The 25,542-nt window shown below is 41.2% G+C and overlaps 1 protein-coding gene across 1 annotated transcript; it reads left to right on the top strand.

The window, feature by feature from the left end:
* The first annotated feature begins 23,307 nt into the window (after positions 1 to 23,307).
* On the top strand, positions 23,308 to 24,978 carry LOC104224484 (zinc finger BED domain-containing protein RICESLEEPER 2-like). The gene is made up of 3 exons (XM_009776156.2): positions 23,308 to 24,087; positions 24,178 to 24,652; positions 24,923 to 24,978. The coding sequence occupies exons 1-3, from the start codon at positions 23,308 to 23,310 to the stop codon at positions 24,976 to 24,978; spliced, it is 1,311 nt and encodes a 436-aa protein (XP_009774458.2).
* The last annotated feature ends 564 nt before the right edge of the window (positions 24,979 to 25,542 follow it).

Raw genomic sequence — 25,542 nt, 5'->3', positions numbered from 1 at the left:
AGTGGATAACGGCTCAAGCGCCAATATTTGTCCATTATCCACCCTGGACCAGTTAAAGATTGACCGTGGAAGAATCCGGGAGAATAGCATCTGTGTCCGAGGGTTTGACGGAAACGGAACAGCCACTGTGGGGGATGTTGTACTTGAACTAACCATTGGTCCGGTCCTATTTACCATGGAATTCCAGGTGTTGGACGCCACGGTATCTTACAACTTGCTGTTAGGACGACCTTGGATTCATGCAGCTAAAGCGGTGCCTTCCACCCTACATCAGACAGTGAAGTTCGAGTGGGAAAGACAAGAGGTCGTGTTGCACGGCGAGGATACGACATGCACCATGGGCGGAACCATTGTGCCTTTCATAGAGACCACTGATGACAAGGGTCCTTGGGTCTACCAGATTCTCGATACAGGGTCGGCCAACAAAATCTCTGAAGGAGAAATCATCCCGCACCCTAGGGTAGCTGCCGCAACAGTCATGATGGTATCGGAGATGCTGGGTAATGGGTTTGTGCCGGGAAAAGGCCTGGGAGTTGAACTTCAAGGGATAGTCCAACCTGTCTCCCTTCCTAAGAATCTGGAAACTTTCGGGTTGGGGTTCAAACCAACCCCAGCAGACAGGAAGCAAGCGCGAAAAATGAAGAAGAGGGTCTGGTTTCTGCCTAAACCAGTACCACGCCTCTCGAGGTCTTTTGTTAAAGCTAGTGCCAAGGGGTCAGCGATCCCAAAGATTCAAGGACCTTTGATCGGCATAAATGAAGACCTGAATCAGAGTTTTGAGAGACTATTCGCGGATGTCAGTATGGTGGAAGCTGGAGAGGGTTCCAGCAGGGCAGAGATACAATTTGTGGGGCCTGAGGCCAAGACCAACAATTGGACGGTTACTCCTCTTCCTGTCCGAGGGGAGTCTTGGTAGTAGGCTTTGATTAATGTTTTGTTTGTTTGTTTGTTTGATCGGATTATCCAAGGGTGTAATCCCAATTTTACTTTCGTTTTGTAAAAGTGTGAACCCTTTTTATCCTGCAAATTTAATAAAGTTCTTTTCTTTTGTCCCATTTTAATTTCTGGTTTTGTTCTTTTTCTTTCTGAACAGTTCTCTTTTTACTGGTCCTAATGACATGGCATGCACAGCGGATCTTCGACCTAGTCTAATAAATCAATCTGAATCTGACTCAACAATGCAAGAGGTCGTTTGTGATAATGAATCCGAATGTGACGAAGGAGAAGCCTTCGAAGAAATAAATCGAGAACTGTGCCAATTTGAAGAGAAACCCAAGCCTAACCTAAATGACACTGAGGCTGTGAACCTAGGAGACGCTGATATCATCCAAGAGACCAAAATTAGCATCCACATTGAGCCAAATGTCAAAGCAGAATTGATCAAAACTCTCAGGGAATTCAAAGATGTTTTTGCATGGTCATATGATGATATGCCTGGATTGAGCACCAATTTAGTGGTTCACAAATTGCCCACTGACCCGGCATACCCTCCGGTCAAGCAAAAACTAAGGAAATTTAAAACAGAAATGAGTGTAAAGATCAAAGAAGAAGTGATTAAGCAGTTACAATCGAAGGTCATTCGGGTCACTCGGTATCCCGAATGGTTGGCCAATGTGGTACCAGTCCCAAAGAAGGATGGAAAAATCAGGGTGTGCGTCGACTACCGCAACCTCAACAAAGCAAGTCCCAAGGACAATTTCCCGTTACCCAACATTCATATCCTGATCGATAATTGCGCTGGGCGCGAGATCGGATCCTTTGTGGATTGCTATGCGGGTTATCATCAGATCCTAATGGATGAGGAGGATGCTGAGAAGACAGCATTTATTACGCCATGGGGAACCTACTGCTATCGGGTAATGCCGTTCGGTTTAAAGAACGCTGGGGCAACGTACATGCGAGCAATGACTGCTGTGTTTCATGACATGATACACAAAGAAATAGAGGTGTACGTCGATGATGTGATCATCAAATCTTGGCGTCAGGAGGACCATGTGGCAGACCTAAGGAGATTTTTCCAAAGACTCCGGAGGTATGATATCAAGCTTAACCCGGCCAAATGCGCATTCGGGGTTCCATCAGGAAAGTTGCTAGGATTCATCGTCAGTCGACGGGGGATTGAGTTAGACCCATCCAAAATTGAATCCATCCGAGACTTGCCACCGCCAAGGAACAAAACAGAGGTAATGAGTTTGCTGGGTAGACTCAATTACATCAGCAGGTTCATCGCTCAACTCACAGCAACTTGTGAGCCCATATTTCGGCTACTGAGAAAGGATGCTGCAGAAGGTTGGACGACAGAGTGTCAAGAGGCTTTCGACCAAATCAAAGGGTATCTGTCTAATCCACCCGTGTTGGTCCCACCTAAGCCCGGGAAACCCCTAATCCTTTACCTGACAGTCTTGGAAAATTCATTTGGTTGTGTACTGGGGCAACATGATGACACAGGAAGGAAGGAGCAGGCCATCTACTATCTTAGCAAGAAATTCACAGTGCATGAGGTCAAGTACACTCAACTCGAGAAAACATGCTGCGCCCTGACTTGGGTAGCTCAGAAGTTGAAGCACTACCTGTCCTCATATACTACTTATCTCATATCCCGCTTGGACCCATTGAAGTATATCTTTCAGAAACCTATGCCCACGGGAAGGTTGGCAAAGTGGCAAATTCTGCTCACAGAGTTTGATATCATCTACGTAACAAGGACGGCCATGAAAGCCCAGGCACTGGCAGACCATTTGGCAGAGAATCCCGTTGACGAAAAATACGAGCCTTTAAGAACGTATTTTCCTGACGAAGAGGTGATGCATACAAATGAGTTGGAATTACCCGAGGAACCGGGTTGGAAGCTTTTCTTTGATGGAGCGGCAAATGCAAAAGGGGTTGGAATAGGGGCAGTACTCATTTCTGAAACAGGACGGCATTATCCTGTTACGGCCCAACTGCGCTTCTATTGCACTAACAATATGGCCGAATATGAGGCTTGCATTCTGGGTCTGCGCTTGGCTGCTGACATGGATGTCCAAGACGTCTTGGTCTTGGGAGACTCGGACCTCTTGGTACATCAAATTCAGGGTGAATGGGAAACACGAGATCTAAAGCTCATACCATACCGACAATGCTTGCATGATCTGAGCAAGCAATTTCGATCGGTGAAGTTCAAACACATCCCGAGAGTTCACAATGAGGTTGCAGATGCCTTAGCCACCTTAGCATCAATGTTGCACCACCCTGACAAGATGTATGTTGATCCTCTGCATATCCAAGTCCGTGATCAGCACGCCTACTGCAATACCGTAGAAGAAGAAGCAGATGGCGAACCCTGGTTTCATGATATCAAGGAATACCTCAGAATGGGGATATATCCAGAACATGCCTCGGGAGACCAAAAAAGAGCCCTTCGGCGTTTGTCGAATGGTTTCTTCCTCAGTGGAGGAGTATTGTACAAAAGAACCCCGGATTTGGGATTGTTGAGATGCGTAGATGCCAGTCAAGCAATGACGGTCATGGAAGAGGTACATGCGGGAGTTTGTGGGCCACACATGAGCGGATACGTATTGGCGAGAAAGATCCTTCGAACAGGGTGTTATTGGCTAACCATGGAACACGACTGTATCACTTTCGTGAGGAAATGCCATCAGTGCCAGATACATGGAGATTTGATTCATTCTCCGCCAACAGAGTTACATACGATGTCAGCACCCTGGCCGTTTGTAGCATGGGGCATGGATGTCATTGGGCCCATCGAGCCAGCAGCGTCCAACGGTCATAGGTTCATTCTAGTGACCATTGATTACTTCACCAAATGGGTTGAGGCTAAAACCTTCAAATCAGTAACTAAGAAAGCAGTGGTGGACTTTGTTCACTCCCATATCATCTGCAGATTTGGGATCCCAAAAGTGATCATTACGGATAACGGTGCGAATCTTAATAGCAGCCTGATGAGAGAGGTGTGCCAACAATTCAAGATTACACACCGCAATTCCACCCCATATCGTCCCAAGGCGAATGGAGCAGTCGAAGCAGCCAATAAGAATATCAAGAAGATACTACGAAAAATGGTGGAAGGGTCCAGACAATGGCACGAGAAATTACCCTTTGCTTTGTTAGGGTACCGCACTACCGTCCGGACCTCCATAGGCACAACTCCTTATTTGTTGGTGTATGGAACTGAGGCCGTGATACCAGCGGAGGTCGAAATTCCATCCCTCCGAATTGTCGCTGAAGCCGGGATTGATGATGATGAATGGGTAAAAGCTCGATTGGAACAGTTGAGCCTGATAGATGAGAAAAGATTGGCAGCAGTGTGCCATGGTCAACTGTATCAGAAGAGAATGGCAAGAGCATATAACAAGAAGGTGCGCCCCAGGAAGTTTGAGGTAGGGCAGCAGGTGTTAAAGAAGATCCTCCCACATCAGGTCGAAGCAAAAGGCAAATTCGCCCCAAATTGGCAAGGGCCTTATATCGTGACCAGAGTATTGTCCAACGGCGCTCTGTGTTTGACAGATATCGAAGGTAGATGTGTCGACATGGCTATCAATTCAGATGCAGTCAAGAGATATTATGCGTAATTTCTTTAATTATGGCAATTTTTGGTTTATTTGTTTGTATTTGGCATTTGATGGATAATGAGATGACGGAGGCAATTCTTTCTTCTATCCAAACACTGTTTAACCCTTGCTTCCCCCTTTGAGCCTTAAGTAATTCTTTCATACCCCTCTTTTGGAATCACTAATGGAAAGGACATTAAAAAAAAAAAAAAAAAAAAAAAAAAAAAAAAAAGAAAAAGAAGAAGAAAAAGAAGATGAAATCATAAAGAAATACAAAACCGTGGGAACTACGTTTGACCTGATTCCTCAAAGAGGATACGTAGGCGCCTCACGGCTCGGTCATAGTATGCATCATAATAAATATAGGATGCATAATGTACATAGTGTGCATAATAGACACAGCGTGCGTAATGCACGTAGCACAACATAAAAGTAAAAAATAAATAAATTCCCCAAGCAAGAAAACTGGGGCAGAAGTTATGTTTTAAGTTCCAACAAAGGTTTGATTCCAAAAGTTGTAGCACATCACCCTCCAAGTTGTTTTCATTTTTTTAGCCTTCCTTCAATCCCACACCAAAACCAACATCGACATCCAAAAGACCTCCCGATCAATGTTCGAGAGATGCCAAATCCGGCAAATAAGGCCGAGAATGATACACCGATCCCCAGCAAAGAAAAGGATCGTAAGACTGGGAATGAGTTGATAGTCAAAAGAATCTCCAGAAGAGAGGATCATATCTACAACACCCCGATTCCTCGAAAAGAAATAAAATGAGAGAGTCTCATCGGTGAAAACCTTCACAGGCACCGAGAGGCGATGTAAGATGAGGGAAATGAAATGAGAGAGTCTTATTGGTGAAAACCTTCACAGGCACCATAAGGCGCCGGGAGATGAGAGAAAAGAGAGAGTCTCATTAGTGAAAACCCCTCGAAGGGCACTATGAGGCGACAAGATAGAGCAGCGAAACCTACCACATTCGCAACAAGATGAACATCCATTTATCATCCCCAGCAAGTCAGCCCGTCGGACAAATCAATTGATACAAATAGACTGGGTCGGGAATCTATGGTGCATGTCATGATCACGGGGACCAGTTGTGTCATCCAGATAAGTTCTTTTGATTGTCTCCTCCCACAAAAGATTGGTTCAGAAAGATTTTCTCTTTTCCATATCTTTATTTTCTTTTCCTAAAAAAGTGTTCTTTAAAGGATTTTTCAAAGCTTACTACCAGAAACCGAAGGGAAATTCACCCAATGCAGGGTAATACAAACAGTCTTAAAAGGCCGGCCCCAGGCGATGCAGGGATTGTGCTCGGAAATGTTGGAAGAAGTAAGCTCCAAAGGGAGTGGTTTCGGGAGTTAGAAGCAGACTCCCACATCATGTGTTTTAAAAGAAAGCAGAAAAGGGGATAAATTGAAAACCATATCCCCAGCAGGCTAGAGACCCCCAACAGGCAACTTTGCCCTGCCAACCAATTATGGGGACAAAGAGCAAGAAAAGGGGAAGAGAGAAAAATGGCTCGCCAGAAAGGCACCCTCTACCACCACGATTAAAACTGACTAAATCCTTTTGTCTTTTGCAGGAGAGCAAAGAATTGATGACGGCAACAAGATGCAATGCCATGGAAGTTACCAAAAACCGGGGCAGAAAATTTTCTGCCGATTGTCGAAAATTTTCTCGGAAGAACGGGGAAACAATTTCAATACTTTTAAGTTCTAGGTCGCCCACCAGTATAATGCGGGAATACATTTAAGTTCTAGGTCGCCCACCAGTATAATGCGGGAATACATTTAAGTTCTAGGTCGCCCACCAGTATAATGCGGGAATACATTTAAGTTCTAGGTCGCCCACCAGTATAATGCGGGAATACATTTAAGTTCTAGGTCGCCCACCAGTATAATGCGGGAATACATTTAAGTTCTAGGTCGCCCACCAGTATAATGCGAGAATACTTTTAAGTTCTAGGTCGCCCACCAGTATAATGCGGGAATACTTTTAAGTTCTAGGTCGCCCACCAGTATAATGCGGGAATACTTTTAAGTTCTAGGTCGCCCACCAGTATAATGCGGGAATACATTTAAGTTCTAGGTCGCCCACCAGTATAATGCGGGAATACATTTAAGTTCTAGGTCGCCCACCAGTATAATGCGGGAATACATTTAAGTTCTAGGTCGCCCACCAGTATAATGCGGGAATACTTTTAAGTTCTAGGTCGCCCACCAGTATAATGCGGGAATACATTTAAGTTCTAGGTCGCCCACCAGTATAATGCGGGAATACATTTAAGTTCTAGGTCGCCCACCAGTATAATGCGGGAATACTTTTAAGTTCTAGGTCGCCCACCAGTATAATGCGGGAATACATTTAAGTTCTAGGTCGCCCACCAGTATAATGCGGGAATACTTTTAAGTTCTAGGTCGCCCACCAGTATAATGCGGGAATACATTTAAGTTCTAGGTCGCCCACCAGTATAATGCGGGAATACATTTAAGTTCTAGGTCGCCCACCAGTATAATGCGGGAATACTTTTAAGTTCTAGGTCGCCCACCAGTATAATGCGGGAATACATTTAAGTTCTAGGTCGCCCACCAGTATAATGCGGGAATACTTTTAAGTTCTAGGTCGCCCACCAGTATAATGCGGGAATACTTTTAAGTTCTAGGTCGCCCACCAGTATAATGCGGGAATACATTTAAGTTCTAGGTCGCCCACCAGTATAATGCGGGAATACATTCAGCTCTAGATTTTGGAATCAGTCACCCCACCTGAAGACGGAAGGTTACGACAGAGATCCCCAAACGGGAAACAATAAAATCCTCAGCACCAAGAAGCAGACAACTGCAAAAGCAAGCGCACATTCAAAGGGAAGAAGGAACGCGTCTCAAAAGAGCAGTTTGGGAACGCTATGGCATGCCCAACATAACAATTCTGATGAAAAGCCATACCACTGAGGAAACCATTGAAAGATTTAAAGAAGAAAGTCGTATCCCCAGCGGGTCAAGCAAAGTGACGAAAACTGGCATTCAAACGTCAGCGAAGGATCAGCATCATCTCCAAGTTCACAAAATACAGGCGTCAGAGGAAAGCATTAGCCGACAAGAAAGCAAGACAACAAGAACAAGTGGGAGATAGATGAGACCTCATACTCTAGCTTAACTTCTTGTTTTTCCTTTTAGAGCAATGTAATAGGGAGATCGGTTGAGCAGTAGCATCCTACAGCAGCATGCAACAGCGCACAACAACAGCAAGCAATACAGTCACATGGTAGTCCCAGCTACCAAAATTTCCCGAACTACATTGACCTGATTCCTGTTCAGCCCAGGATATGTAGGAAACCTCCGAAGCAAAGGTTCGGTCAAATCTTTTTCAAAAATGCTTCACACGGAGTATTCGGACGGGCAAAAATCGCTCGCTTTATCTTTGCGCGAAAACCCTTCGTGTCTCCGTGCAAAGAGGGGCAGCTGTAAGCACGTGATTTTTGCTTTACGGACATTCGCTCCAAAAGAAAATAAAAATAGTGACAAATGGCTTCGTTGTACAATTGTTCGAGTTTTCATGTGTTGTTAGTCACTTGTGGATCTGTCCATTCTTTTTTTGCATTTAATCATTAACAAACAAAATACAAAATATATGTATTAGGATGGTTAAACCATAATTCGGTCAGTAAAAGAAAATTCAAAAAATATATATGTGCACCGTTCGCCCTAGGCTTTTAGCTAACCTACGTAAATATTTTTGTGATAATTGTGTTAAAATGTTGCATTGTTGTTTAATTCCGTTACCTTATTATTTGTTATTTTTATTTTGTTTAAAAGAAAAGAAAAAATAATAAGAAAGAAAACAAAAGCAAAAGAGTAGGGAAAATCGGTTTGGGCCAAGAAATGAAACAAAATAGGCCCAAGACCAGGACACAGATCCAGTCCAAACACAGGCTGCCCGGACACGTCCCAAACGACGTCGTATCAGCGCCTCAATCTGAGCCGTTGATTCATGGCAATCAAACGGTCCAATACAGCCCCTGCTAAGTCGAAACGACGTCGTTTCAGGCAAGTTAATCTGGGCCGTTCATTCCCATTGATCCAACGGATCCAGGCCTTCCTCTAAACCCGTCAACATGACCCGATCCAATCCCCTACCCGGTCATAACCCACTATCATCTCCCGAACGACGTCGTCCCTCCTCAATGGTTAGATCCTGGCCCTTGATCTCAATTGATCCAATGGCCAGGATCTAAACCCTCAATACATATATAAACCTAACCCCCTTACCCCACGCCCCAAGCCACACCCCCCCCTCGGCCACTATTCACCATCTTCCCCAGGCTCCCTTTCCTCTCAAACCCTAGCAGCCTAGGTTTCCCACCATAAGCCTGGCAACCACAGTTCCGATGACCACCAAAATAACACCCCCGATGCACCCGACCATCCTGAACACGAATCCACTAACCACAAGCCTCGAATCACTTCCGTTCGTCTCGAATCTTCGTTTGAAGATTTGAGTCGAACCTGGACCTATGCCAAACCACCCCATCTTCATGCTAGACACTCTCCTGACCTTCCTAGTGACCAAACCAAACTTGGTTTGGTCCGAATCTACCCACAACTCCCAAAAATCCAGATCTGGAAATCCAGACTTTTGAAACACATGCACCTGGGAACCCGGCCAGTTTTGACATAGGTTTGAGGTCTAATAGACCTTAACCAAGGTGTTCTCATGTGAGAACACCCTGGTTAAAGTTTGTTCGGCCTCAAAAGTTCGAAGTCGAGTTTGATTTGGTTCTGTTTGGTTTAAACGTTTTGGTAAGTTTTCCGTTCTGTTGTTTTATTTCCAAATAAGTTGTCAGCATATCTCTTTGTGTTTGTTTGTTATTTTGTTACTTCTTCCAGATTTCTTTCATCTCTGTTAAAGACCCTTTATTTGGTCGATTGTCTTCTGTTTGTTCTGAATACACTCTGTGATAAACATGATCGTCAGTTAGATTAATCGTCAAAGGAACTAATTCATATAGGCCCAGTAATTTAATAAAAGTTGTCTGATACCCTTTAGGTCCCCGAACGTATTGTTTATATGAGCGACTGATTATTACCTGCTATAATTAGTATAGTCGACTCGATAAATGTCGTCGATTAGTTTTCTATAACTAATGGATCGAAGGAGCTAGGAGTTTCACATAACTAATTAAACTCGGACACTGGCTGGATGACCTAGTAATGTTTGAAATGGTCTGTTGGCATTATAAAAATGACTAAAAGGGTTCAGTCTAGGCAGTCCTGAGTTCGAGTTTTCATCAGTGCAAAAATGCCCTAATGCTGCAATAGGCAGGGGCAGTAATAATCAAGGTTAACGGGGGTATTCTGGGGTGTTTAAAAAGAACAGAAGTAATTAGTTTAAGTGAGCTGACAAAAAGGGTACTAACTTAGGATTAAACTAATACCAATGGGGGAACAAGACACAAGGGTATGGGGGCTCAAAATGAATAAACAAATGAGCCCATAATTCTGGATTAAACAAAACCAGGCGTGGGGAATAAAGGGAGCTGACACCAAGCATGCTGAGGATGGGCTTAAAGAGTATGGGCATTCTGCCAATTGGCAGGCAGGGCAGCTCAGCTGTAATGGTGCATTTGGCCTATAAATAGGCCATTTGATAACTAAAACAGGGGCTGAAGTTTAAGGGTCTTAGGCTGGACTTTTAGCTTTCAGAGAGGGAAAAACAAAGGGCTGGAAAATTTGTAGTCTAAAGAGAGGTCTGGTGAGTTCAAAGAAAACTGAAAAAACATAAGTTAGTTTCCAATAAACACTGCAACCAAACACTGCCTGAAAGTTGTATAAGAGTGCATATTGGTCAAGCTGTCTTGGCCAAGTTCTTGGTTTGCATTGGTTGAGCTGTTTCTGGTTATTGAATTGGTAGTGTTGCTGCATTGAATACTCTGTTTGCTGTTGTTTCATCTTTCTTTTCTGGGTTCATTGGTTTGGTACTCGACTATTGGTTGTTCCTCTTTGTTCTGGGAAATATTGTTGGTTCATCATTCTGCCTCTGGGACTGTTTGTTTGTTGCTCGACCACTTGTGAGCTCCATCATTGTGGCTGGTTGTTGTTGCTGTGTTGTTGGTGTTTATCTGCTGTTGCTGTATTTGCTGCATACTACTCAGCTGACCATTCTCCTTCTTCTTTTTCTTTGCTATACCAGGTACACGATTAATAGTGTCAATGTAACTTGAAAGTTGAGCATGAATATAAAAGAGAAGAGCTGAAGATGTTTATTTCATACATAGACTGTTATATTAAACTTCATGTAATGTATAATAGCTTACTTTCTTGTCTAGATACTGAAGCTAGCCTGCATGCCTAGTAGATATCAATGTGTGGTGATAGAATGTTAGTTTGTATATATGGGTTGATAGATAAAAGTATTCCCAGTGCAATAGGTTGTACCTAGGCTTTATCTAATTGCGTTTAACATGTCTTTAAATGCATAAAACCGTCCATGTTAGTTAACTTCATTTCCTTTTGATAAATTGCCTCCTTATAATTGGCGAACCATTGCTTTAAAATAAACAGCGCAAGTCTGCACTTCTCAACCTCACGAAGGTCGAGCCCGAATCAAACGAACCCAGCAGGCTTTCATCAGAAAGGCAGCGGCCCAGGCCCAGCCGATACTATGTTGGCTGGGTTTGGGCCCATAATGACCGATTAGCTGCCCACGTGCATGGCCATGTTTTCTGATTTTGCGCAAGCACTCGGAATTCTGTTATAGATAAACTCGCAATCATGTAATTAATTAGGACTGTCTACCGTTTTCAATTGATAGAGACGAACACGACAAGAAACGTAGTTGCTATAGGATGTCCTTTTAAAATAAGAACGAGATGAGCCTCGATGAAAATAAACAAAACACGCAGATGCGGGGCCCTTGTTAAATGTAAATCATTGAAGCATTTAGTTTCCCGGACGGGTTGTTTAGCAAATCTCACAACCCTCCTAAAATAACAACACGTTAGTCTCTTTAGGACACGCTTTAATAAACCTTACCTTCCTAAACTTGGGTGCACATTTATGTGACCCAAATCCAAATCTCGACGGATTCGAAATGTGTCTCTAATCACGGGTACATTGATTGTGACGTGGTTCGAGGTGCGTGTCCATGACGTTGCAAATTCATTTCAAAAAAAAGAAAAAAAAAGGAATGAGATGAGCCTCGCCAAATAAAATACAAATTGCGGGGCCCTCAGTAAATATTTGCTTTAAAAATTGTTTAGACTTCGGGATGGACCGTTTAGTAAAATTCCACGGTCCTACCCAAAATAAATACGCTAGTCGCTTTAGGCGCGCCTTTAATAATTTAATTTCCTTAAACTCGGGTGCACATTGATGTGACCCAAATCCAAATCTCAACGGAGTCAAAGTGTGTCGACGACCACGGGTACATTGATTGTGACGTGGTTCGAGATACATTTTCACAACGTTGCAATTCTTGATAAAAACAGTAAATGATAAAAGCGGTTAAAAGTTAAATTTTGCACATAAGTTCACACTTGTATGAAATCAGATAATCAAGCCGAATATAACAGTTGAGCGACCGTGCTAGAACCACGGAACTCGGGAATGCCTAACACCTTCTCCCGGGTTAACAGAATTCCTTATCCGGATTTCTGGTACGCAGACTGTAATATGGAGTCATTCTTTTCCTCGACTCGGGATTAAAATTGGTGACTTGGGACACCCTAAATCTCCCAAGTGGCGACTCTGAAATAATTAAACCAATCCCGTTTTGATTGTCCTTTAATTGGAAAAAACTCCCCATGCGCCCCGCGGGCGCGGAAAAAGGAGGTGTGACAGCTATTGTATTATTTCATTTGGTTTTGTTATTTTTGTGAGGGTGTCTTCAAGCCCTTTGTAAAAAGTTTTTGTAATATAACAGTTGTAATGGAATGATTACCATTTTGTTGTGTCCTTCGTGATTGTTATTTATTTGTTGTGAGGGGGTCGACGGATTTTCCGCCGCTTGTGTATAATGTTTTGGTGTAGTTGATTGTCAGTCTTGGTAACTCGGGTGAGGTCAAATGTTAAATGATTCGAGTGAGGTCGAATGCTAAGTGATTCGAGCGAGGTCGAATGTTAAGTGATTCGAGCGAGGTCGAATGTTAAGTGATTCGAGCGAAGTCGAATATTAAGTGATTCAAGCGATGTCGAATGATAAATGATTTGAGCGAGGTCGAATGTTAAGTGATTCGAGCGAGGTCGAGTGTTTTCTTTTAGAGATGGCCTTTGGCCGTAGGGGTGTTATTTCGAGTTAATGTCGAAATGTTAACCCGTTGTAATTCGAGCAAGGTCGATTGTTTTCTTTTGGCAATGGCCTTTGGCCGTAGAGGTGTTAATTCGAGTTAAGGTCAAAATGTTAATCTGTTATAATTCGAGCAAGGTCGAATGTTTTTTTTTGGAGATGGCTTTTGGTCGTAGGGGTGTTATTTCGAGTTAAGGTCAAAATGTTAACCCATTGTAATTCGATCGAGGTCGAATGTTTTCTTTTGGCAATGGCCTTTGGCCATAGGGGTGTTATTTTGAGTTAAGGTTGAAATGTTAACCCGTTGTAATTCGAGCAAGGTCGAACGTTTTCTTTTGGCAATGGCCTTTGGCCGTAGGGGTGTTATTTCGAGTTAAGGTTGAAATGTTAACCCATTGTAATTCGAGCGAGGTTGAATGTTAGATGCGAAAAAAATGATGGAGAGTAAAATGTTGCTTTATTTCACTTCGTTGGAGAATATCATGGCAGAGTACAAAATGCTTCTTTATTCCATTCACTGGATTATTATACATGTCTGTTTCATACATATATTGGAGAAGTTTTCATGTATCTAGTCCCTTCATCGTTCTTATCGGCACGCGAGGCGATGAATTATACTTTGAACTTCGAGACGTCCCCCTCATCGCCTCATTAAAAACCTCCTCGAGAAAACCCGATTGGGAGAAAACCCGGGTGAGGGAAAAAGAGTACGACTTGAGGGGCGTCCTTTTTCAGAAGTTGAAGTATTTGAGGTACGACATTCCAGTTGTTTTGTAGTAGTTTTCCTTCCATTGTTTCTAGTTGGAATGCTCCTTTCCTTTCTTCCGCTGTGATTTTGTACGGCCCATCCCAATTGGTTCCCACTTTGCCTTCTTTCGGGTCTTTGGTCGCTTGTGTTTTGGCCTTGAGAACATAGTCTCCGACTTTGAGTGGTCGTATTTTGGCCTTCTTATTGTAGTACATTTCTGCTTGTTGTTTTTGGGCTACCATCCGTACATAAGCCATATCTCTTCATTCTTCTGCCTCGCCGAGGTCTTGTTTTCTATTCTCGTCGTTGTTTGGTCCGCTTTCATCGGAGTATTTCAGGCTGGGCTCTCCGACCTCAACAGGTATCATGGTGTCAGTCCAGTAGACTAATGAATGTGGCATTTCGCCTGTGCTTATTTTTGGCGTGGTACGGTAGGCCCATAATACCTCTGGTAGCAACTCCGACCATAGCCCTTTTGGCATCCTCAAATTGTTTCTTTAAGATATTCAATATTATTTTGTTGGAGGATTTTCCTTGACCGTTACCAGCTGGATGATATGGCGTGTAGAGTATTCGCTTGATGCGCCATTTTTCGAAGAACTCGGACGTCTTTTTTCGGGTGAACTGGGGCCCATTATCGCAGCTGATTTCTTTAGGGATGCTGAAGCGGCATATGATGTTTTTCCATATGAATGTGATGACTTCATGTTCGTGTATTTGAGTGAACACACCTGCTTTCTCCCATTTGGGAAAAGTAGTCAGTTAAAACTAAAAGGAAACGTGTCTTACCTCGCCTCGCTGGGAGGGGTCCGACAATATCCATTCCCCATTTGATGAACGGCCATGGAAAAGTGACAGAGTAGAGGAGTTCACCCGTTTGATGTATCATAGGCACGTACTTTTGGCACTGTCGCATCTCTTGATATAATCTGTGGCTTCCTTTTTCATAGTGGGCCAGTAATACCCTGCTCGAATGAGGCATCTGACGAGGGCTCGGTTGCCTGTATGGGCACCACAGTGACCTTCGTGTGCTTCTTTGAGCACGCGCCTTGTTTGACTTGGCCCTAGGCATTTTGCCAAGGGCCCCCCAGACGTTCTCTTGTATGGGTTGTGATTTATGAGGTTGTACCTGGCCACCTACATTCGAAGCTTTTTAGCTTCCTTTTTGTCTTGTGGGAGTGTTCCCTCCTACAAATATGTCACGGTGCGGTTGCGCCAATCCCAAGTCAAATTTATGGAATGTACCTCGAGTTGGTCTATTGACGAGTGGAGGAGGGTGACCACGTTTTCTTTGGTGATATTCTTGGTGGCGACTGCTAGTTTGGCGAGGTCATCCGCCTCGATGTTTTGACCTCGGGGTATCTGGTCGAGTCGACATTCATTGAATTCCGGCATTAGTTTGTGAATTTCTGCCTGGTACTTTTGTAGCCTTTGCTCTTTGATTTGGAAAGTCCCTGTAACTTGGTTGACGACGAGTTGTGAGTCGCATCTGAGGACGACTCGTCGTGCTCCTTATTTGAGAGCTAGCTTTAACCTTGCAATTATGGCCTCATACTCGGTCTCATTGTTAGTCATATCGAGGCACCGTATGGATTAGCGAATAACTTCCCATGTTGGGACCTCGAGTACGACGCATTGGCTGCATCGTCGGTGTAAAGGAACCAGAGGTCGGGTTGCCTAGAGGAAGCTTCTTGCTCAACCTTGGGCATTATTTAGGCACTGAAATCAGCGACAAAGTCGGCGAGTATCTGTGATTTTATTGCTGTTAGCGATTGATAAGTTATATCATGCTCGCTTAGTTCTATGGCCCACTTGGCCAATCTTCCCGAATTCGGGTTTATGTAGGATGCTCCGTAGGGGGAAAGTTGTCACTACCGATATGGGGTGGCACCGAAAATAGGGTTTAAGCTTTCCTGAAGCTATAACCAATGCTAAGGCCAATTGTTCGAGGTGGGGGTACCTCGTTTCGGCGTGGACTAGGGTTTTGCTAATATAATAAATTGGGGATTACGTACCTTTATTCTCACGGACTAGCACCACACTTACTGCGGCTTCTGAGACGGCCAAACATACTAGGAGACGCTCGTCGGGCTCCGATTTGGCAAGTAATGTGGGCGAGGATAGATATGCTTTTAGTTCTTTTAAGGAATTGATGCATTCTGAGTTCCACTGGAGCCCTTGTCATTTTTCAGCACATTGAAGAATTTGTGGTAACTGTCAGATGACCGCGAGATGAATCTTGACAGAGCGGCTATACGGCCAGCTAGTTTTTGCATCTGTTTCTTGCTGGTCAACACCTCAGGTATCCCTTTAATGGCTTTGATTTGATCTGGATTGACCTTGATGCCTCTTTGTGATACTAAGAAACCAAGAAATTTGCCCAAGGTTACGCGAAGGCACATTTTTCGGGGTTTAATATCATGTTGTACCGCCTCAGTATACCGAAGGCTTCCTTCAGGTGATCGATGTGGTCTTCTTTTCTTTTTTATTTAACCAACATGTCGTCAATGTAGACTTCCAATGTTTTGCCGAGTTGATCTTTAAACATCTTGGTGACCAACCTTTAGTACGTTGCCCCCGTATTCTTCAACCCGAACGACATGACTCTGTAGCAGTATGTTCCCTAATGAGTAAGGAAAGTAGTTTTCTCTTGGTCCTCTTCCTCCATGAGGATTTGGTTGTAACCCGAGTAGGCGTCCAAGAAGCTTAGCAACTCATGTTCTGTTGTTGCATCGGTGAGCTGGTCGATGTGCAGAAATGGGAAGGAGTCTTCTAGGCATGCCTTGTGTAGGTTTGTGAAATCTACGCACATCCACCATTTTCCATTTTTCTTTTTTACCATGACCACGTTAGCGGCCCATTGGGGTATTTTGATTCTTGGATGGAACCGTTGGCGAGGAGCTTCTCCACTTCGTCACATACGGCCTCATTGATTGCAGTATTGAATTTCCATTTTATTTGTCGTACTGGCGGATAGAGTGGGTCGACATTCAACTTATGTGTGGCCACGTCTTTCGGGATACCCGGCATATCTGCATGGGAGAAAGCAAATAGATCGGCATTGTCAATTAAAAACTTGTGAAATTTACCTGGTTCTAAGAGTTTATGCCCGACGTAAGACTTTTTGTTATTGTCGATGTTGTTTAGTTGGACGGGATCGAGATCTTGTACCATTGATTCAGTCGCTTCTATGATGTTAGGGTCCCTGATAAAATCTGTTTGTACGTCAAGTCCAGTACCCGACTGTGGTAATTGCTATGCCTTTGCGTCTGTTCCCTTCATCTGTTGGGTGTACGTGCATTCTTGGGTGGTGCGTTGTTCACCTCGGATGCTGAATATTCCCCATGGAGTAGGGAACTTGATTACTTGGTAGAGGCTTGACGAGATGGCCATCATGTCGTGTATCCATGGCTGCCCTATGATGGCATTGTAAGCTGTGTCTTGGTTCATGACATGGAATATTGTTTCCAAGGTGATGCCTCCGGCCAGAACGGGTAGCGTTATCTCCCAAGAGGTTCGCTAGACTGCATTGTTAAAACCTGTTAGTGTTATGCAATACGGTATTATCTTATCCTCGAGTCTCATTTGTGCGAGGACTCAAGGGTGGATAATACACATGCTGCTTTTGTCGTCTACCATTATTCTTCTTACATCAGTGTCTAAAATACGTAAAGTAATAACAAAAGCATCGAAATGAGGGGAAGTCAAACCGTCGGTATCCGACTTATCGAAGATGATACTATCTCCGAAGTCGTTGTACCGTTCGTGGGTGATTGACCGTTTTAGTTTATGCGTGGTGATGAATTTCACATGGTTGATCGTTGCTTCATTGCCTCCACCAATGATCATTTGGATGGTGCAAGTGGGAGAAGGTGGCTTTGGAGGTCCCTGGTGTGGTTCGCGTCCGCGGGCAAAGTTGGCTCGCCCATAATCGCTCATCAGTTCCCTCAGGTGTCCTTGGTTTAACACTCTCACTACCTCTTGTCGCAGACCTATGCAATCCTCGATTTTGTGACCTCGTTCCTAGTAAAATTCATAGAGGACGTTTGACTTTCGAGTATTTGGGTCGGACTTCATCTTTTGTGGCCATTTCACCTTCATGTCGAGCTTCTCTAGTGCGTACACCATTTCTGAAGGGGAAGCAGAAAAACTATGAGCTGATAAGAGTGGAGGCATACCTCTTTCGTTTTGTTGAGTCCCTATGTGCGGCCTGGGCGGCCCTTCCGTATGTCGAGGAGGTGGTAGGATGGTTGTTCTAACGTATAGATGATGTCTTTCTCGGCTGAGACAGGGGCCCGACTGATCCATTTGATAATCGTTACAACGATCTTTCCTCTATTCTGCTTGAACTGATGTCAACCATTGGATCAGACAGTTAAGGTCGTCCTCATCGATTCTCACCTCGACACAATAGGCATTTTGGATTTCTTCTCGAGTGGTGGGAGGGTATTTCATGAGCCTGCTTAATAGTTTTCTGGTTGCTCTTGACCCGTTCCTGCTCAACCTGTTCTGGAAGGCCGCTACCGCCATCCCTTCTGATACATTTGGTAGGCTCATTCTCACCCTGTTAAACTAGACAAGGAAGTCCCTGAGTCCCTCGCCAGGCGATTGCCTAACGGCGAATATGTCATTCACCTTAGCTTCCGCCTTCTTAGCCCCTGCATGGGCGGTGACGAACTTGTCGGCCATTTCCTCGAACGTTGCTATTGACCGCGCCGATAGTTGTGAATACCAGGTTAGGGCTCCCCCTGTTAGTGTTTCCCTGAACTTTTTTAGTAGCACCGATAGTACTTGATCCTTCAAAAGATCATTGCCCTTTACCGTTGCAGCGTAATGGACGATATGATCTTATGGATCTGTAGTACCATCGTATATCTTCAGATACAGTGGTATTTTGAAGGTTTTGGGAATGGCGTGTAGAGCCGCTTCTTCGCTGTATGGTTGTTCGACGAATCGACTAACGTCTCGTTTTGGTAGTAACTTTGGGGCGTCTAGTATCTTATCAACCCTTTCTTGGTGTTCTTTCATCTGGTCGCAAAGCGCCTTATTTCATTTTTCATTTCTTTTATTTTCTTTAGGATGGCAGCGAGCGCATCGTTACCTGCATCCACAGTGGGTTAAGTGTTACATGTTTGAGGAAGAAGCTGCTTGCTAGTAGTTCTTACGATATCTGCTTGCGCGGTGTGTCCATTCTCTCTTTTACCAGGTCTGTCGAGTATATTGTTTAGAGTGCTTGTCAGTCATTCTTCTAGTGGTTTCTTCACCGCTGGTGGTACTTCTTCAACTGTAGATGTGGAGGCTCCCCTTTCGCGTGAAACCGTCACGCTTTCGTGAGGGGGAGGTGAAATACTTCGCCTGGGCGTAGCGTTTGGTGTCACATTCTCGTCGTCTCCCCTACCATCTTTGTTGATAGTGTTCAAAATGTAAGTAATGACGCCTGCTATCTCTTTCAGTCTCGTATCTCCTTTTCCCATCATCGTTAGTTTGTGCAAATGTAGAAGGGATGATTTTTTTTTATGATCTTGAAAGAACTATAGTTTCAACTAAAACTTCCCTACAGACGGCGCCAAATTGTTTGAGCAAATAAATGCTAAACCGATTAGTAATAAGTTAATGGGGTGAATCTCAGTTGAGCTTAATAAATCCTAGACCAAATAGAATAAAACTCTTGTATAACGACTAGAGTTTAGGAGCATTAAATAGTGAGCTTAATATGATATGATTGACAAAATATGTAATATCATAAATATGTAATAAATACAAGAAATGACAAGGGTTGTAGTGTAAAGGATTTGTCACCCAATGGTTGTGTAATTGAGTACTTCCTTTCTCTAACGACGTGAAAAAGTAAGTAGTCAATATGTGTATGAGATCTTGAGATTTATGAATAAAGGTTGAACAACATGTGCTTGAATAAAATGAATAAGACAACTCTTTCGTATATCCTTCTCTCAACTTTACAATATCTCTTAGTTCTCAAAAAGGGCAGATCCCCTGTTTGTTCGCCATCTCCTCCTATTTATAAGGGGACATTCCCCAAAAAATCCTAAAAAATACAACATAAAAAATATCCAAAGGAATATTCTTCTGTCTCTTTCTGAGTTTAAGTTACCGTTATTTTCCTATCTCAGTTGCCCGGTTTAAGTCGTCGGCCTTCATTTGGACGACCATCAGCCGTTGTGTCGTGGTTGACCCCGTCCTATATCTTACTTATCTATTACCGTGGTTACCAAATTTAGACCTATACACTCCCCCTGCATCTCTTCACAAAGTTTCATTGATAGAAAAATAGCTAGTGTTAAACAAAAATAATTATGATTTGTGTAACTTCAGTCTAGTCTTACTGATTATCTGTATTGTAATATTAGGAGACAATGTATCAACTAATTTATTTCTGTACTAATACTTTAGGCAATATGGTCAAATAATAGAGGATCAAAATTTACCAAAATATTAAAGCGAGGAGACTGAAACACAATTGATCTAACAAGTGAAGAGTTTGATGCTTTTGCATCAATGTTGGGTGCCTGTCCAACCACTTCGCGGGATGTCCCAACCAGAGGCACCGAAATTTGAAGATTATTAATTCGATCTTCTACTTCTTTTAAGTTATTGAGATCTAAATTAATAATTATATAATTTTAATCAATCTTTTTAAAATAAAAACATGATTTAGACCAAAGTTCCTGAGTTGGGCTAAATCATAACCTACACACTAGCTTTGCCCTTGGTCCCACCATTTGATATGTCTCAACATCCAGGTTGCACATGGCACGGAGCTCTAATCTCCTCCATTTTGCTTCTTCAACATCACACAAGTTTTAGAGATAATTTTAAGTGCTTTTCCTAGTTTGTTTCTTGGCACAAAAGTGTCATTTAGTAAGAGCACAACATAAACTTGATCAGCACTAAGTTTTCTTATCTGCAGAAATAGTTAGAAACAATTGTTGTGAACATGTTCAGTTCGTTGTGGCATGTTATTATTAATTTATCTATTGCTTAGTCGTACCTTTGGATATCGATGGGTAAGGAGAGTCAGTAAATGGTTGAATGCCCGAATACTGATGGGATCTGACATTGATGAATTGTCTACAAGCTTTGTAATTCCAGCACAAAGTTTATGGAAGTCTTTTTATCGTTTCAACTCTTTACTAAGAGCAGCCTGTTAAAAGATATGGGAGAAATGAGTATTGACACCCAATTTTGTCCCTATAATATTAAGTTATGTCTAAGTTCAAACAATTATTTTTGTCTTGCTTTAACATTTGAGAATTTTCATACTTGTAATAAATTAACGTGCTTTGCTTGTTATGTGCCATTTACTTGAACATTAGGCCTAGTCACACTGTAAGATATTACTCCCTCCGGTTCACAATAAGTGATCATTTTACCTTTGGCACACCCATTAAGGAAGTACGAACTCTTAGAAGAAAAAAAAATGTATTCACCACTTTAATTAATTGTTACTTTGACACATTGGAATATGTAAATAAGGGCAAATTTTGGAAAAATAAAATAAACTCCTCCTTGATTATGTAAATGGACACTTATTTTAGATCAAAACAAAAAGATAAAAAGGTCACTTATTGTGGACCAGAGATGGCTTAGAATACTTCACAAGTCTTTAAGAAAATTATATACGGAAGGTAAACGGTCTTTATATGCAGATTTTAAGGAATATCTTATATCTTCCTCTTAAAATTAATTGAATCCTTACCTAATATTTCTGATAACCTAATATTAATGGTGTTAATATTCGCAATACTTAGTTAATATAATAGGTGCCTCTAACTCGTCTTAAAAATAGGTAGGTGATAACTCCTAATTTAACAATAAAACCCTAGAATCACCACCTCAATAAATTGCCAAAACATATGTATTTTAACTAAACGCAGTAATCATGCGATTTATCGTTTAACAATAAAACCCTAGAATCACCACCTAAATTATATACGGAAGGTAAACGGTCTTTATATGCAGATTTTAAGGAATATCTTATATCTTCCTCTTAAAATTAATTGAATCCTTACCTAATATTTCTGATAACCTAATATTAATGGTGTTAAATATTCGCAATACTTAGTTAATATAATAGGTGCCTCTAACTCGTCTCAAAAATAGTTAGGTGATAACTCCTAATTTAACAATAAAACCCTAGAATCACCACCTCAATAAATTGCCAAAACATATGTATTTTAACTAAACGCGGTAATCATGCGATTTATCGTTTAACAATAAAACCCTAGAATCACCACCTAAATTGCTTACGCTGGAGCCTTTGCAGCATTTATCGGGAAAAACATGGTGATGATCTTTAATTTTGTAGTTTTTGTCCAGGCAACAAGTAAATCTGGATTTGTAATTGACCTTAGAAATTTAGAAATAAAATTTAGAAATTTTCCATCGACCTTCATTTCCACTAAGCTAGATGGAGTTAAATAAAATTTAGAAATTTTTCATCGACCTTCATTTCCACTAAGCTATAGAATCTTGAACATAGTAATTATCTACAAAAGGTTGAACTATGATAGCAGCTTAAGAAAATTGATTTACTATTCTCATAATAGTTTGGAGAAATATTTTAGTACATACAGATCCAACATATTCCATCTATAAGCTAGAAATAGTCTTATAAACCTAGTACACAATTGTTTTAATTGATCCTATAAAATGACTCAATTTCTTCTATCTACAATCTATCAAAGAACACTAAATCGAAATCTAGGCTTCAACGGACTTCCATGTGAAGATCTGACCCTAAACACATGCTCTTCCCTGTGAATTTATCTACTTCGACAATTCATCAATAGATCTTCGAGATGGCGTATTCAATATGTTATGCTTTTTGTATTTTCCCCTATTATCCTTTGTATTTAACTAATCCACTATGTCTTGGATAAGGAACTTATTTAAATTGATTTCTTTCCGGCCATAATTTTTAGGTCAAAAGCGAGGAGTGCTAACTTCGTCTTGTTTTGCTTCATTCAACTCGTTTAAGACTGTAAGTTACATTCTTCATTCACTTCATATGGATGAAAATGATAAAATTGATCAAGTGGTTGATGAAAGTAAAAGGTTCTGAGTCTACTGCTGCAACTACCCACTCGACAGTTACAAAACAAAGGAAAAAACGATCTCGGACATGGGATTTTTTTGAAGAAAAAGTTGATGCTAAAGGAAATAATAAATATGCATGTAGATATTGTAGACAAGAATATTTTGAGATAAAAGGCAAAAGTACGACACAAATGAATAATCATATCAGTAAATGTCCAAGGAATCCTTATAAAGTTGAAAAAAGGTTAAAAACTATTACAATATCAAATAGTACCGGGGGTAATAAAGGTGATCTTATTCCATGAAAATTTGATCAAGAAGAGTGTAGGATGGCTTTGTGTCGTATGGTGATTGTTGATGAACTTCCATTTAGTTTTGTTGAGAAGGAAGGCGTTAGAAACTTTATGAAAGTGGCACAACTTTGTTTTCATATTCCTTCCCGTACTATTGTTACACAAGATTGTTTTGCTCTTTTTAATGTGGAAAAAAATAAATTAATGAAGTTTCTTAAAGGAACAAGTCAAAGAGTAAGTCTTACCACTGATACATGGACATCTATTAAAAAAATTAACTATATGTGCATCACAGCCCATTGGAGCGATAGTGAATGAATTATGCATAAAAGAATTATTAACTTTTCTCCAATTACTAGTCATAAAGGTGAAGATATGGCAATGTGTATTATTGATTATTTGCGTGAGTGGGGTTTGCAAAAGATTTTCACTGTCACAGTTGACAATGCTAGTTCAAATGATGTGACCGTGGAGAAGTTGTCTGACAAATTAGATGATTGGGGAACCAATTCCATAAATGGTCAACACCTTCACATGAGATGTATGGCTCATATTATAAATCTTATTGTGAAAGATGGTTTAAAAGAGTCAGTTATTTCTATTGCTCGTGTTAGATGTGCAGTCAGATACATTAGACAGTTTCCTGCTAGGTTGAGGAAGTTTCAAGAATGTTGTGAAAGTGAAAATATTGTCAATAAGTCTTTATGCTTAGATGTCCCTACAAGGTGGAATTCCACCTACTTGATGTTGAGCAGGGCTATTGAATATGAGCGTGCAATTAAAGAATATTCTGATCGTGATACCAGTTTGTCACGTTATCTTATGTTTGATGCTATTTCGGATGGAAAGCCTGCAGGTGTGCTTAGAAGAACTGATTGGGATGATGTAAAGAGAATTGCACAATTTCTTGAAATATTTTATAATCTCACTTTGAAGGTGTCCGGATCACTTTATGTAACATCAAATGCCAATTTTCTTGAAATTGGTCAAGTTGTTGTTTACTTAAATCGATTAATAACAACTGAAGATGAACTTTTGAGTGAGATGGCATCAAGTATGTGGAAAAAATTTGAGAAGTATTGGGGTGAACCAATAAAAATGAACAAAATAATTTTCATTGCTTATGTTTTGGATCCTCGCTACAAGTTTACTACTGTTAGTTTTGTACTTAAGAAGATGTTTGGAGATGAAGGGATAATTATTGAAAAAAAGATTCATACTTATATGAGTTCATTGTTTAATTAGTATGTCTCTAAGTTGGTTTCAAAAGATACTGGTGGTAAAGTTTCTACCTCTTTGCCAAGCTCTTCATTCAGCACAATGAAAACTTCAACTCCTGGTTTAGGTGACCTTTTAGATGAAATAAGGAAACATAAAGTTGTAAGTGGAGGTGTAGATTCTAAAACAAAATTGAAAAAGTATCTTCCAGAAGATCCTGAAAATGAAAGACCGAACTTTGATATCTTGGTTTGGTGGAAGGTGAACTCACCTAGATTTCCTATTCTTGCTAAGATGGCTCGAGATGTGCTTGTTATTCCTATTTCAAGTGTGGCATCTGAAAGGGCATTTAGTACCGGATGGCGTATTCTTGACCAATTTAGGAGATCATTAACTCCTAAATTGGTTGAAACTCTAGTGTGCCTTCAAGATTGGCTTCGGAGTGAATCACTTCCTGTAAATATTGAGGAAGATTTAGATTTTCTCAAGACACTCGAGGAAGGTATGTATATTTTAATTAATTTTATTGTATTGCTTAAGATAGTTAAATAATATATTAATTGCTTGACTTGTTAATATATATTCTTATTAGATTTTACTAATCTTGGCAAAGAAGCTTCCACCGACGATGTTTGCTAGAGTTTGTTAGCTGCTATGTAAGTTCTCATTTTAAATAATATACTTGTAAAAGAATATGATATATTACAAAGTTCTTAATATTTTTCTCTTTAATAACTTGAGGGTTGATTCTTGATTTGCTGCCCATTTGCAGATGGAGTCAATGGCTCTTCTTCAGCTGCTTCCATGGCTAATTTTGCCTTAGTTTGAATTGGTTTCAGACTCGATTTTCTCCATCTTATGGACTCCATTAATGTAAAGAACTTGTTCTCAATAACGTTTCTATTTTTCTGGAAAAAGAGTTGTTGTTATACTCCTACATGCTTTTGTATTATTACTATAGAAGTTGAAAAACATCAGTAGTAGCTAGCTTTTAATTTTGTCCTACGTTGAATACTTATGTCCCATATGAATATGGCTAGTATTACTGACGGTACACTTTGTGTTGGGTCATAATGTTGGGTTTGCTTGATATTTTTGCTCCTTATGATTTTTTACTAGTTAATAAATGTTCTTCCTAGATATTGGTTTTGTTAAATTACCATGTGTTCGAGATTTGCTACAATGATACTGGATGAGAATTTGAAATTGAAGGTCTATAGCTTAGAACGAGAACTTAGTTAGCGTTGACTTTTAGTTGGGTCATAATATTTGAAAGAGAGAATTGTTTCAAAACTATAGTTTCCGTGACATCAATTGAGACGCAGTGGTGCTTAAAGCCCTCGAAGTGGTGTTCTTTTTCTGGTTGTTTGCTATGTATATTTAGGTGAGGAA

The sequence above is a fragment of the Nicotiana sylvestris genome, chromosome 12 (assembly GCF_000393655.2).
Source record: "Nicotiana sylvestris chromosome 12, ASM39365v2, whole genome shotgun sequence".
Taxonomy (NCBI): domain Eukaryota; kingdom Viridiplantae; phylum Streptophyta; class Magnoliopsida; order Solanales; family Solanaceae; genus Nicotiana; species Nicotiana sylvestris.
The sequence above is the reverse complement of the archived record's forward strand: the minus strand, read 5'-3'. Positions and strand labels throughout refer to the sequence as shown.